The sequence below is a fragment of the Thermobia domestica genome, chromosome 8 (assembly GCF_964235325.1).
Source record: "Thermobia domestica chromosome 8, izTheDome1.hap1.1, whole genome shotgun sequence".
In the NCBI taxonomy this organism is placed as follows: Eukaryota; Metazoa; Arthropoda; class Insecta; order Zygentoma; family Lepismatidae; genus Thermobia; species Thermobia domestica.
The window spans coordinates 8,678,343-8,692,171 of NC_137461.1; the positions used below are offsets into that span (position 1 = coordinate 8,678,343).

At 31.3% G+C, this 13,829-nt stretch overlaps 1 protein-coding gene across 1 annotated transcript in view; it reads right to left on the bottom strand.

Annotated features, from left to right (window-relative positions):
- Positions 1-13,829, bottom strand: part of LOC145692677 (uncharacterized) — a 1,521,027-nt gene that overhangs the window by 469,243 nt on the left and 1,037,955 nt on the right. The window contains exons 296-299 of the mRNA XM_081768059.1: positions 9,635-9,697; positions 7,913-7,963; positions 6,308-6,361; positions 3,445-3,486 (exon numbers count right to left, since the gene is read on the bottom strand). Of these exons, the coding sequence (XP_081624185.1) occupies positions 3,445-3,486; positions 6,308-6,361; positions 7,913-7,963; positions 9,635-9,697 (210 nt within the window). The remainder of the gene's footprint in view (positions 1-3,444; positions 3,487-6,307; positions 6,362-7,912; positions 7,964-9,634; positions 9,698-13,829) is intronic.

Genomic DNA, 13,829 nt, shown 5'->3' on the forward strand with positions numbered 1-13,829 from the left:
GAACAAACTGGAGAACTGTGGAATACGTGGTAAAGCAAGGGACTGGTTTAGTTCGTACTTAAAAAATCGTAGGCAGGTCGTAGAAATAACGCATAAGAATAATAACATTGTAGAAAGCTGTTTATCAAATGAATTATATATAAAACACGGAATTCCACAAGGATCTATTCTAGGGCCATTGCTCTTCCTTTTATATATTAATGATTTTGAAAAAAGCATATCTTCGGCAGATGTTACCCTTTTCGCTGACGATACCACTCTGCTAGTGAGTGGAAAAAATGAAAAATTATTGGAACAGAATGCTAGGCAAACACTAAATGAAGTATCTCTTTGGATGAAGAACAATAATCTTTTTGTTAATGTTGAAAAATCCATTGCTATAAATTTTCATAACAAGTGCAGTAAACCAATATACCCTAACCTATATCTGAACCAAAATAAAATTAACTATACAACACACTGTTCGTTTTTAGGTCTTACTATAGATCATAACCTGACATGGGAATTTCATATAGAGTCAGTTATTAATAAATTAAATAGAATATGTTATGCACTAAGGATTATTAGAAAGAAGGTAAATTTAAAATTAGCTAAAACCTTGTACCATTCGTGTTTTAATTCTATCTTGCAATATGGTATCATGTTCTGGGGAAATTCAAGTCAGAGATTTAATGTTTTCAAAATTCAGAAGAAAGCCATAAGAATAATTTGTGATAAGAAGCCGAATTTTTCTTGTAGACATTTGTTTAAGGAGGTCAATATACTTCCTCTGGATAGTTTATATTTGTATCGTCTCTTTTTGTATTTGAAAGAACACTCATCGGCATTCGTAACAAACAAGGATGTACATAATCATAATACGCGAAATAAGAATGATTTTCATTTGTGTAATCACCGGTCAGCAATATATCAAAAAAGTGTAAGTTATGGTGGTGTTAAGTTGTACAACATGTTGCCTATTGATATAAAGTATGAAGAAAATATGAAAAGGTTCAGACAAAAGTTAAAATTATTTCTATTAGAAAATTCTTGTTATACGATTGAGGAGTACGTAAATGTCATGACAAGGTAATATTACTTTATTTTACTCATGTAATTTTTTTTGAAATATGACGCATGTTACACTTACCTGAGGATATTCCTCGTACTTGTAAGTTCATACAAAAGAAATAAATACAATACAGTACAATAGTGATGAGCGTAAGAATTCCATCATTTCTGGTTTGAATACAAGGATGAAGATAGGGATGGAGCATATTTGTGCCATGTCAGAAAGATATTTCCAACTCTTTCTTACAGTTTTTGTCCTATGGAGATTAATATTGAAACCGAATTACAATACATTTCTACTACTACTGGATATAACAGACAATGAACATTGTAGATGAACCTATTCTTGCAGACTGAAACCACATCAAAAACACTGCTTTATACTATCCATTACCATTGTTTACTAGGGTGATGAGTATTGACAGCGAAAGTCGTACATTTTTATCGCTTTTGTTTGAGTAGAAGGATAAATACCGAGATTATTCTATACACGTATAAAGGCAATTCTAGGCATCCATATAATAGACTAATTCTCGTTATCTCTTACTGTTATTTTACTATATGGAGATTAATAATGAAACCTGGAGTTATAGTAGATTTCTCTAACTCCCAGTTCATGAGACAGATAGGAGTTAACATGGAGTGCAATCTTGAGATGTTGAATCAATTGCAGAAAACTACGTATTGATATCTATTAATGTTTCCAAACTACGGGGAAAAGCGACAAAACTGAAAAACCCTAATTTCTACCACTTCCGCTTTGAATAGAGCATTAATGGAGGTAGTGAAGTTTAGTTTTTGGACGCTAAATTGATTTTAGAAAAGTAACTTCTCCTTATCTCTTTTCATTCTTGTTGTGATATCTGTCGAGAAACGGATGAATGGGTAGATATTTTACAAGACTTCCCTTACTTACGAATTTTTGGAGCTCTAAGATGTAAGTGTTTAGGGATCATCATTATTTATATGCTCACTCATTTGCAAGAATCACGTGTTCCTCCATAAAGGTTATATCTTATATAAAGGCAAATAATATTTTAAAATGCGCATTTCGTTTGGGGCAGGTGAATGTAGTTAGGGGATGACGTGGAAGCAAAGTTTCACATTTGTATGATTTCAGCTCTAAACAGAAATGCTTCCAAAGTTGAATCTAGTATTTGTAGACAACCTATATATTTGCTGAAAGGGTTTGTCCAGCAAGTTCCAAAACAGCTTTCAATTCCTTTCCCGGATGTGGCGCATCCATATATGGATGGTAAATATACGACCAACTTCCAGTAACTTCGAAAAAATGTGAGTTGCGTGGCCCTGATTCCTTAAAAACAAAGGACAAGTCCTGGCAGCACCATCTTGCTAGGACTGTGACATATACGTTACATGACTCTCACACATGGCAAGAAACAAAAACCAAGCTCCGGTCAACAACATCACTCCTAACCTTCTTTCGTCTCATTATCCGAGCCTTGTCATTTCGAGAGGACTTAAACCCTGAAGACTGATCAATCGGGTTTATGTAGCTACAAAGAAAGAGCTGCTAATATCAAGTAAATGAGCTCAAATTACTACCACGACAACGTTTCACCTAATTAGTAACTCAAAATCTATTAAACGTTTTTGTTCTGTGTGACCTATCAAACAAGTCGTCTAGGTAAGTAGCTGACAATACAGATAATGAACGTACGGATCTGACAACATATGTAGATGAAATCGAGGAAAATATACAATTTAAAATATACCAAATGTGTCACAACAATGAGTCACATTAGTTGTGATACCAAATGACTTGCTGTTGACTGGATATTATGAATATGCTTTCCTCGAGTTTATAGGTCTACTAATATAGGATATTTTATAGTGAAATAATCATTTTTTTGTTTAATTACCCTGATATAGGATATAATTAGCAGTACATATTCTGTTCCTTATCTACTAGTCATGCGGAGCACTTTGATATATAGATCATATAGGTCAAGCTCTTTTATATATTTCCGCCTTTTGAAGGGGCGGGGTCACTTCCTGGCAAGAAATTGAAACCTATTTTGGAACTTCCTCGACAAACTCTTTCTCGAAATATATAGGTTGCCCCCAGATTCAAGGTTCAACTTTGGGAACATCCCTGGTAAGAGAGAATATGATGAGCATAATACATTTGTACTCTTTGAACGCAGTACCTATTTGAAAAAGTCGGGGTGAAATCCTGAACATATTTGGACACGGATGAAACGAGAGAACAATCTTACTCCCATATGGAACCGAACCTTGACGTTTTTAATTGGTAAGCAAACTACTTACCGACTGTAACATAACAGAACTCTTATATGCTATGCAATAAGATATAGGTGAAAACAAATGTTAATCTATTGAAAAGTAAGAGTTAAGTACAAGTTTGTTTACCTGGAGGTAGTAGAAATTCTATTACAGTTGTTCTTTCTTGAGCTTCAAATAACAAAGATGATACTTGTAAATATTTCATATGAATAGTCTAAGCTTCACATATGTACTGTATACTTAATAACTAAAAAAAAAAAAACTACTGCATGCTTCTGTATTAATTAAATCTAAACGCTAATGATCCGCGTTCAGTTTCGGATAAACAAAGCGCCTAACTGGTTGCAATGACGTGAACAGACTTTGTGAAATTGGGGTGAAATGGGAGATGGGTGAAATTTAGCTCAAATATACAAGAGACGATGTAGGTTTTATATTCGAAAAGCAAATTGCCTAAAATGGATGGAACATAGTAAAAGGAAAGCACGAACTATTGGAAATCAATGATAAACAAATAATTCCTCTAGTTATCTCAAAACCCAAAACAAGGAAATGGTTAAACTTTAGCTCAAATTTGGAAGGAATTATGTACATTCTACATACATTGCGAAAGTAAATTGTCCTAAAATGGATGGAATATAGTAAAAAACCATGAAACATTAACATTAAAGTCAATGGGAAATCAATGAAAACAATGAAGTCATCCACATATCTCCAAAACTATAATAAAGAGATGGCAAATTAAAAGCTTATTGCAAAAACATAATGAAGAGCTTGAAAAGCATGTATAGCACGTAAGGTAAACATGGATAGAACATTGTCTAAAGTCAAGTTGTTTGAGTAAAATCAAGAATAATGTTAAAGCATATTCATCTTCTTCGAATTACCGTGGTCGCCCCACGCCGCGATTACGTGCTTGAAATATTTCACATCCGTATTCGGGATTTACAGACTCGATTTAATACACAACGTGACTTTTGATCTGACCGCGTGACATAGTCTGGTAATTATGACAACCGGATAGGCCGTTTCGTTTATTACTCAAAATCTTGAGATATTGGAGAAGTCTTTAATTAACAGTTAATTCTGGAAATCCTGAAAGAATGGTGGCAATAAAAGTCAATATATTGATATCATTCACAATACCCCGAAAACATTTTCATCTAATTTATTCTTTTTAGACTTTATGAATAAATATTACACATGCTAGTTTGCTGTAATGTTTATGAACTTTGAAACAAGCTAATCAACTTCCTTTGGAAAGTTTAGTGATCAAATCTATAAACAGAAGTAAATGTGAGTGGATGGCCAATTCACTTTTCAAATTTTGAAATTAACTATTAAAATTTTCTACCAACAATTGCTAATACATAATATCCTTTCAAAAATGGTTTTTGTAACGAAACTATAGACTAATACAGAAGAAACGTAAATAATTTATTATTATTGTTTCAATTGTTGGTGTTCACCTTATCCTCATCAGTTGACACAAAATAACGCAGCATTTAGAAAATTGATTTGAATTAACTTACTTTGCGGTGTGCTTAATATTCGAGGGTGAATTTGAAGTTCTTCAACGAAACAAGTTCGAATAAGATATTAGTTAGAAATCCAACATAAATTTACGAAATACTTCAAGGAAGAAGAAAATGAAGTACCAAACATATTGTATATATTACAGGTATTCATCTCAATATATGAAAATATCAGACATTTGTTCCGACATAGGAGAAAAATTGAAATTTAATAAAATTCCTCCGTAAAACATTTCTCCCTGAGAATATTTATATATAATTTAAAATTTTTGTTTACTGATTTTTAATGTTAATTACAAGATTTTAATCGATTTTTGTTAAACTACATAAAATTATTGCTTCCGTATAAACACTTTTAATGGAAAAGTATACTTTTGGTTTCAAAATTAACAGAATAAATGGAATGGATTACACAAATTAATGTTATTTTTAAGTTATGTGAATTGAACCGAAAATTTTAGAAATATTTGTAGAAGTATCTTAGTTTGAACCCTATTTATCTGCATTAGAATTGGCAAATTTTTAACATGGATAGGAATATTTTAAAGAATAACATTAAAACAAAGACTTTTTGTTTGTTTGTTTGTTTTTTCTTGCAAAATATAGCTACTAATACTAAATAATTATAGAGAAATATTAGATTTAATTTTCACTTTTGCAAATTGTGAAATGTGCGGACTTCTAGTAACTTCCATGATAACTCCTGCTAACAGGGAAGTAGCTGGGGAGAAGAATCATTAAATCTAGACACTCCTTTCAGACAAGTTATGGTTAAACGAAAAAAAATACTAGCTTTAGATGGTTAAATAGCATTTATCACATTAAAATTTAAAAAGGAACTGTTAGACCTGCCAGAATGAAGTATCTGACTACGGGCATCTCAGTTAGAAATATAAGTTTAGTCAAGGGAATGATACCTAAGTTCGAGTGTGTGTAAGATTTCTAGAGTTCGTTACGTTATTCTATTTACTTTGTTGATTCAATTTACAATTTACGAGAGACTAATATATATGAAATAATGTAATATTTTTAATTAAGATTTAAGGATTGAGTTTTACAGCTAAAAATAAATCAATCAATGCAAAATACTGTTAGCAAAATAATAAAATGCGATATTATACCATCGCAATTGACTTTTTTGTGTGCTCGTAGTACTCTTGCTCGTGCTCTTCCGGGCTACAGCCTTCTAAATTAAAAAAAAAAAAATGCTTAGCATCTATAGGTTAATTTCCTCATCATTTAAGATGTATTTTGATTAAATATTTCTGTATATTGACATTTCGTAAAAACTGTTCGTTTTTGTTATTACCACCTCTGCAAATAATGAGGTACACATTATAATTACTTTTGGATGCAATTATCATTGACTTATATATTCACCAATCATCAGAATTTAGAAACAGGATGTACATAATATATTGTAAAACTATTTTGTAAATAACTTGAAAAAATACCTGCAACATTTGATGTTGTCTCTGAACTTGTAGTAGTGGGTGTCGTTTCTTCAGCTACAAAAATATGATTTGTTAAGTGTAATTATAAAAAGTAGATTCTTTACTTTTGTTGTTATTATAAGTAAATGAAGGACTTAAGGCAATGTTTTGTATCATTAATTTTAAATACCATGTTATTTAATTTTGGAATTACATATTTTCGTATTTAGTTTTATACAAATATAACTCAAAAACAACTAGTTCCAGTTATATAGAACAAGTAACAGAATTTTAAAATTATTAAAACAGTTTATAAATCCTATTTTAAGAGTTGAAACTTCACATTTATCATTAAGCTTTGTAAATATGTATGTAATACAAATGTAACTGAATTACTGATATGGAATATTTACTAAACTTGAAAGTTATTTTCTACAGTGGGATATACACAAATTAATTAAATGAGTTTCTCACTTGGCGTAGTCCTATAATTCATGCAAGACAGGGTCCATAATGTAAGGTTTGATCTTGCGTGATGGCCTATCCACTAGGAAACTACGACAGTTTGGAACTTTAATCATTATTTGTAGCTTACGTAAATATGACAGTGGATCCTGTCTTTCATAACCTACTTGTTACGTGAGGATGTATTTTGGACGATTCGTGTATTGTTTAATTTTGGAGGAGGAGCAAGTTATTCACATTGTATAACTTTGGTTTTCATTATTCCTAATTTACGGTTCTACAGTATATTCTTCATTATTTATTTCCTACTAGCAGAAATACTCGTTCTCCACGCAGGAAAGGTAATGTTTATCAAAGGTTTGGAAGATTGAAAAGACGCGTAAATATATAAGGTATGCAAATTAAATAAAGGGAAACGTTTGGCTTGCATGCTTTCCAGGCACCAAGCACCATGGTTATTCATAAGTTTTCCATAAATGTTGAAGCTCCAATCTTCATTCGAGTCGAAAGACAAGAAACGGCTTAGTACACGACTAGATCTATTGAAAGCTATTTATATACAGCCAGCGACAAAAATTCTTTCCGTTTGATGAAATTAGTTCCGAAAATAACTTCAAATTGGTAGGACAATTTGACTACAGTTTTCAGTAAATAAAAAGAATGTAGTTTTCTGTAAGTTCCAGCCTTTGAATTGAGTGAAACTTTACACGTTCCCCGTTATTCCCGAAATAAATTTTACCAAACGGAAAGAGGCTTCGTAGCTAAGCTGTAAGCGTACGCGTCTTTGACGTAGGAGATTCGGGTTTGATTTCTGGAAGATCATGTGGTTCGGAATCCAAGTTAATCAGTAGGTGAACGTCTCATATAGCCTCACTGCTGAAAGGGACGCTAAACTTAAAATGAACTCTACTCAAATGGAAAAAGACTTTTGTCACTGAGTGTAGAGATTTACTGGCTTTAGATTTCTTTCTATGTGATAATCTGATGACAGTCATGCAAACACGCACACCTATTCTTTTGTATACTAATAAGTTTTAAAATGGTAATTTGTAATGGTAATGATTGAAGAAGAAAGATATACGCTATGGACAGAAAATTGAGAAAGATTTTGAAAAATGCATTCAAAATAATTAAAGAAACTTAAAAAAAAATAACATTCACCTGGTGTTAAAGGTTGACCAAGTATACCAGAGATTGATTCAGGTTTCTGTTCTGTAATGGCAAAAATGGCGTACTTTTAACATTAATGTGACAATACGTAAGAAATATAATTACATTTGAATTATGTCATTTGTGAATTGTTACTGCTTATGCAAATTACGTCAATATTATTTGTTGCTCATTAAATTCACAAAAGATGTTTAGATTGATAACTAAAAAGAGACACATCAGTGGGTCATACAGGGGTTTCCAAAAGAGAATAATATTTTTATCTACCGCATTCTTTAAAGCAGTTTTGGCCTATGCACTACGAACTTAGACAAAATATGAACTAAACATGAGGGCCATTTTCCATGTTTCTTGCCCCTCCTGAAGCAATAGTTTCTTAAATGTGCTTAAGTCATACATTTTCCAATTCTTCCTTCTGTTCTTTATATCCTGTTTGTTGCTTCAGGAGACTACAGTAATTTGGGTCTGAATTAAAACATTTGAAAGTAACTTAATAAAACTATATATTTTTTAAGAAATGGAGAAACTAGTATTGCAGGAAATATTTGATAACTTTTATTTTCTTGGCTTATTTTATTAGAAGACTATTTTCTTGGTGCTGCTATATTTGGTAGTGGTTCAGTTGAGAATTTAGATTATAGATTAATTTTATTTGTTTGTCATGATATTTATAAATCGTTTTATATGGAGAACGAAAAGCACTATCAACAAATTGCCTCTGAGCTAGAAACTAACACCTTTTGTTTGATTTGATCAACTTGTTCGGAGCATCGGTGTTTGTCTTTGTTACCTATGTCTCTTTAACAATAGATCATCAACTTTTAGCCATTTTTAGTGCTTTACTTACACGTCAATGTACTCGAAAGAAGTTATTCTGCTAGGTTTCCTTTTGTGACTTACTGTATGTAGTATATTGTTCAGAAAAGGAATTAAAAACATTGTCCAAATAGAACATCATCATTCTTAATATACTTTATAGGTTTTAGTGATTAACTTTTCTGTCAGTGTCATTGACAAAAATATAGTTTGTGGAAATTTATTACAGTTCAAGAAAACAAGATGAATTTTCAGTTGGAAGAACACTCATCTTGATTTGCTCATATACATAATTTAAATGTTACGACTGATCTGTTAGCCTATTCTTAAACATTTTGACTGGAGGCGGTTATACATATGATGAGTGATGATAAAATATAGGTTTCCTGTTAAACATTGTCTTTTATGATCATGTTTATCTAAAAAAGCCTTTGTTTTCTTGGTTAAATTATACGAAGACTATCCTGATTATGAAAACTTACCTAGAAGTGAAGAATATGTGGTTGAGCTGAGAAAAGCTGTGTGAGGTGGTACTGGTAATTGGTGCACTGATCAGGTCAGTACTTAACTTTTAGAATATAACATAGAAGAAGTAGGAGAAATCAGTTTCTTGATATAATCATTGAGTTTAATGAATAGTAATTGGTTTCAATTTTTGTTCTGGCATTTGAAACTTTATCTAAAGTATCCATGTTTTCTATCTTAACTACCAGTGATCTACCAAGTGTATGGCAACAACTACTTATTATTTTTTCTTCAAAAAGTGCATTATTTTTTATTTGCTCAATTTCATTATTTTGCTTATTGACTCATAAAGGATTCATCACCATTAACTGCTCATCAAAATTTAGAATATTTTTTGTAATAATTTTATTATTTAATTAAAGGTGTAGAAACCTTGTACTGATGGTTGTTGACTCAGCATTTCGAAAGAAGTTATATACGTTTCTTCAGTTGGAGCTGAAATGAAAGTAAATGAAACGTTAAATACACTGTTTGGACAGTAAAATAGGTAGTGTAAACATATCGCTCATTTTCAACCCTATCCTTTCATTGAAACACACACACACACACACACACACACACACACACACACATATATATATATATATATATATATATATATATATATATAAGGTAACTAAAATTTTACGGATGTCACAGCGTGTCACGCATATCCAACGTATCCCTGATAAGATAATTAATTTATTCTCAATTAATATACCATCAAATTTATGTATTTATTTATCGATATGTATAGGTCCAGATATAGGAGGTTACTCATTTTACACTGATACATTTAACAACTAGGTGAGAAAACAGAATTGATCAGGAAACATATAACAACAATATTCTAAAAAGTAACAGCATATTAAAAAAAGAAACAAATATTTACAAAACGATATTCACAAATTAATTTTCTTAATTAATTAATTCGATATTTTCAATGCAAATAGGAAACTTTCTTCAGTGGTAGATACATCAAAGGAAACTGTTCAAGTAAGTAGACACGAGCCATCTCTGTATTTATTCTCAAAATTATCCCAGATTTTTTCAAATCTCCATCAACGATTAGCATTTTTATTATCATATCCTCTGTCGCAACCCTAATAAGTCAATTTTTCTCAACTATTGACAACCGTTTTCTTTTCTTCCTTTTAACTATCTCCAGTATTTTTATTCCCTCCTTCAGCACTTAGTCTTACCTTCAACAATGCATTCTACCACATTTATAAGAAGACGTACTTTCTGCAAATAATGTAGTAACCAGTTTACTTCCCCTTTTTAATAGTATTTCTACTATTCACTATTTACATAAATATAATATTCTATTTTTATATTTTCATAAAACAATATATTATTATATGTTTTATTATTGTATTGTATTTATTATTATGTTTTCAAATTATATATATTTTTCACCATTCTTCTGCAGTTCTACGTTTAGAGCCCTTTCAGTATTATTTGTTAACAAAACTCAATTCCTGAAAGATTACTTGTGTATGCTAAACCCACGACTAACTACGGATTTTACTACTGTTACATCTCATTTTAAAAAATGGTTTCGTAATTTCGATTGTTATATAAAATTGATTTAAGCTAAATACCTACCAAAAAGTAACAATTTCAAGGGTTAAGCTACCTGGCGTAAGAAAGTGTTCTGTAGGTATTTTTGGATACTGTGTACCCCCTTTATCTGAACGATTTTTGAGAATAAATAGTAATAGCTTGCATCAGTATATTAATTTAAGAAGTAACTTTCAAATTATATAAATATTCTATGAAACGAATACAATTCATTAATACTTAAAGGAAGAAATATATCTGGAAAGAAACCTATGGAGTTTTTCGTAAGTTAAAAGTGTTAGACACATTGTTACAAAACCGGTAATTAAAGATACGGTAATTCTTATAAAATTGACTCAAATAATATTGTAACACCAAAAAGGAATTATACCTGATTACCAAAAAGTAGGCAGCATTTTTATATTTGCCTACTTAAAGTAAGACACTGAAGCAAATAACGTCGCACAAACACTAGTTGCGTATGCTGCGCTACATCATATATTCAATACAAATATTTTGAATGTGTGTTGAGATATTAATAAACTGTCATACCTTCGATGATTTATGGTGATGTGTATTAATAATTCAGAATGTCCTAAAGCTACAGCGACGTAAATATGGGCATCCAATTTAATTTCAACCCGGCGGTGTGAAAATCTTTACACGAATGAGTTTGTCCATTGTATTATTGTGGTAAAATTTTCTCATTTCAACTATGTATAATTGTTTATAGTAATGGTGTCATGAAGTTGTTTCTATCAGAAGAAGGAAGACAGAAAGTAGTATTTGAAGATAGAGACTATTGGTTCGTTTGCAGAATTGCAGTAGGAAATAGGGAGGCATCTGTAGAAAAGTTTTACCCACGTTAGGCCAGATAAGTTGAATTGTTTTTTGGAGAGATTATAGGTTTCCTGTTGAGTTTGTTCCACTGGATTCTCATCAATGTCAATTTGTTTTGTGCTGTTGTACTAGAACCTATTCAAAAACCGATAAGCATTTTATGGTTATATAGGGGAAAGTTGCCTCTGCCTCATTGTCAGCGACATATGTATATATATTCAGGTTTCTTAGTGAATGTTTCCTGCTAAGCTGTATACATAATTAAGATACTGGTCTCACTCCAGACAATGTTACAGAAGGAATAATATTGTTACAACACAGCAGCTAATATTTACAACAGGTTGATGAGCAATCCTGATGTATTGCCATTCAGGGAGAAAACTTTCAACAATTGTCGACGCTATATGGTAGCTGGATTTGAACGTCTTTGAGGTTTGAAGTACTACCATGATCAGCTAACTCGACAGACAGCTTGATCATGTGGAAACAGTATTTGACGCCAGGTTTGGTCTGTTTCACAAGTATTAATTATTATCAATTATATTATCCTGGAGTTTTAAAACCAAACAATTTCTATAAAATGACAATTGGCACCTGGTACCTGTTGATCTGCATATACGATATATTCGTTTAACATGGCGGTGATTACAATGGTCACTAATGAACATTTATTTCAGCATTACTATGGACCTGAGGTCTTTACACGTGACTTTAATATTGCAATTCGAATCGATGAAATACATAATATTGCTAAACACTACATCCCGTCTCATTCACCTTGCATAACCTCTGTTTCTCTTGGCGCTAGGATATATTTCTTGGAAGTAAATCCACCAGTAGAACACTATTAAATACTTTGAAATGATTGTTTGGATAAGAAAGTTTATGCATAATTAATCACTGAATACATACTCAGACCCTCTGGTTGACCTAGGAATCATATTATTGATTCCGGCTTCTGGCCTAATATATAGTAACTAGTATCATTTAGGACATATATTAAAAGTGTAAAATATTATCAATTTTTATATATTTCCACAAATGACAATTTTTGCTTAATATAGTACAATTAATAGCTGACCGTTGGACATTAAAGAGATGAATTAATGGAATAACAGAATCAAGAGTTAAATGTTAGAGAAAAACGCGTTTAGTCTAAATAAATATAAAGAATTCGTATTGCAAACAGAAATAAAACTTTACTTGGGAAATTTAGGACTCCATATATGACCTTGATGGAGACTCTTTTTCTAGATAAAAATAATTTATACATTGCAGCATACTTGTGACATAGGTAAAATATGTATTATATCAGCAATATGAGAAGAACAAATATGAGACGAACAAATATGAGAAGTTAAGAGATTTGAAAATTTGTTTCATAAGAGTACACTTTTATGAAAGTAAGCCTTTCTTTCTTGATACAAAGTCCGTGAATCAATGAAAACATACCGTATTCTAAAACATATCCTATTCTAAAAACATATCCTATTCTAAAACATATCCTATTGTTGGTTTCCACATTGATACGAAGAATGAGAACGTTATAGACTTAATTAAACTTAATAGCACACTAATGTTTTGATACTAAAATTAAAGCTTCTTAATCTTGCCTTCCTTTTCAAATCATTCTCACTTTCCTATTTTCATAAATACCTCGCTGTTTGTATTAGCTTAGTAATCATTGATTCTATACACTGGGCTGATATTTGGTATTTTCTTCAAGATTGTAATAAATTGATGTCAATAAGAATATATATATTACATGCTATTGCTAAATATCTGAGCGGTTGTTGAACGTGTGAAGATGTATTTAATCCTAACCATCTCTCATGGCTAAAGTTATAAATAATCTTCTCGTAAAGCAATTATAGTCGAGAATCCCTTGGTCAAGAATGAAGCAAAATTTTCTACGCTTTGGATAAGAATGAAAGCCAGAAATGATTTTTATTTCTCATGTGTGAAAGAGTGCTTTGAGAGTAATGATTTATACGAAAAAAATCTAGAAAAGACTCAGTAAGACTTTGGTGAACAAATTGATAATATTTAATACGAAATTCTTCTGATCCAAATCAATGAGAATGAAACCAAAGCGAATCCGAATTTACTCCAACAGTCTGTTGAAGTTCCTACATGTCTGCAACATAAACACCATATGTAGTGGAAAGATGGTAGAGACTTAAAA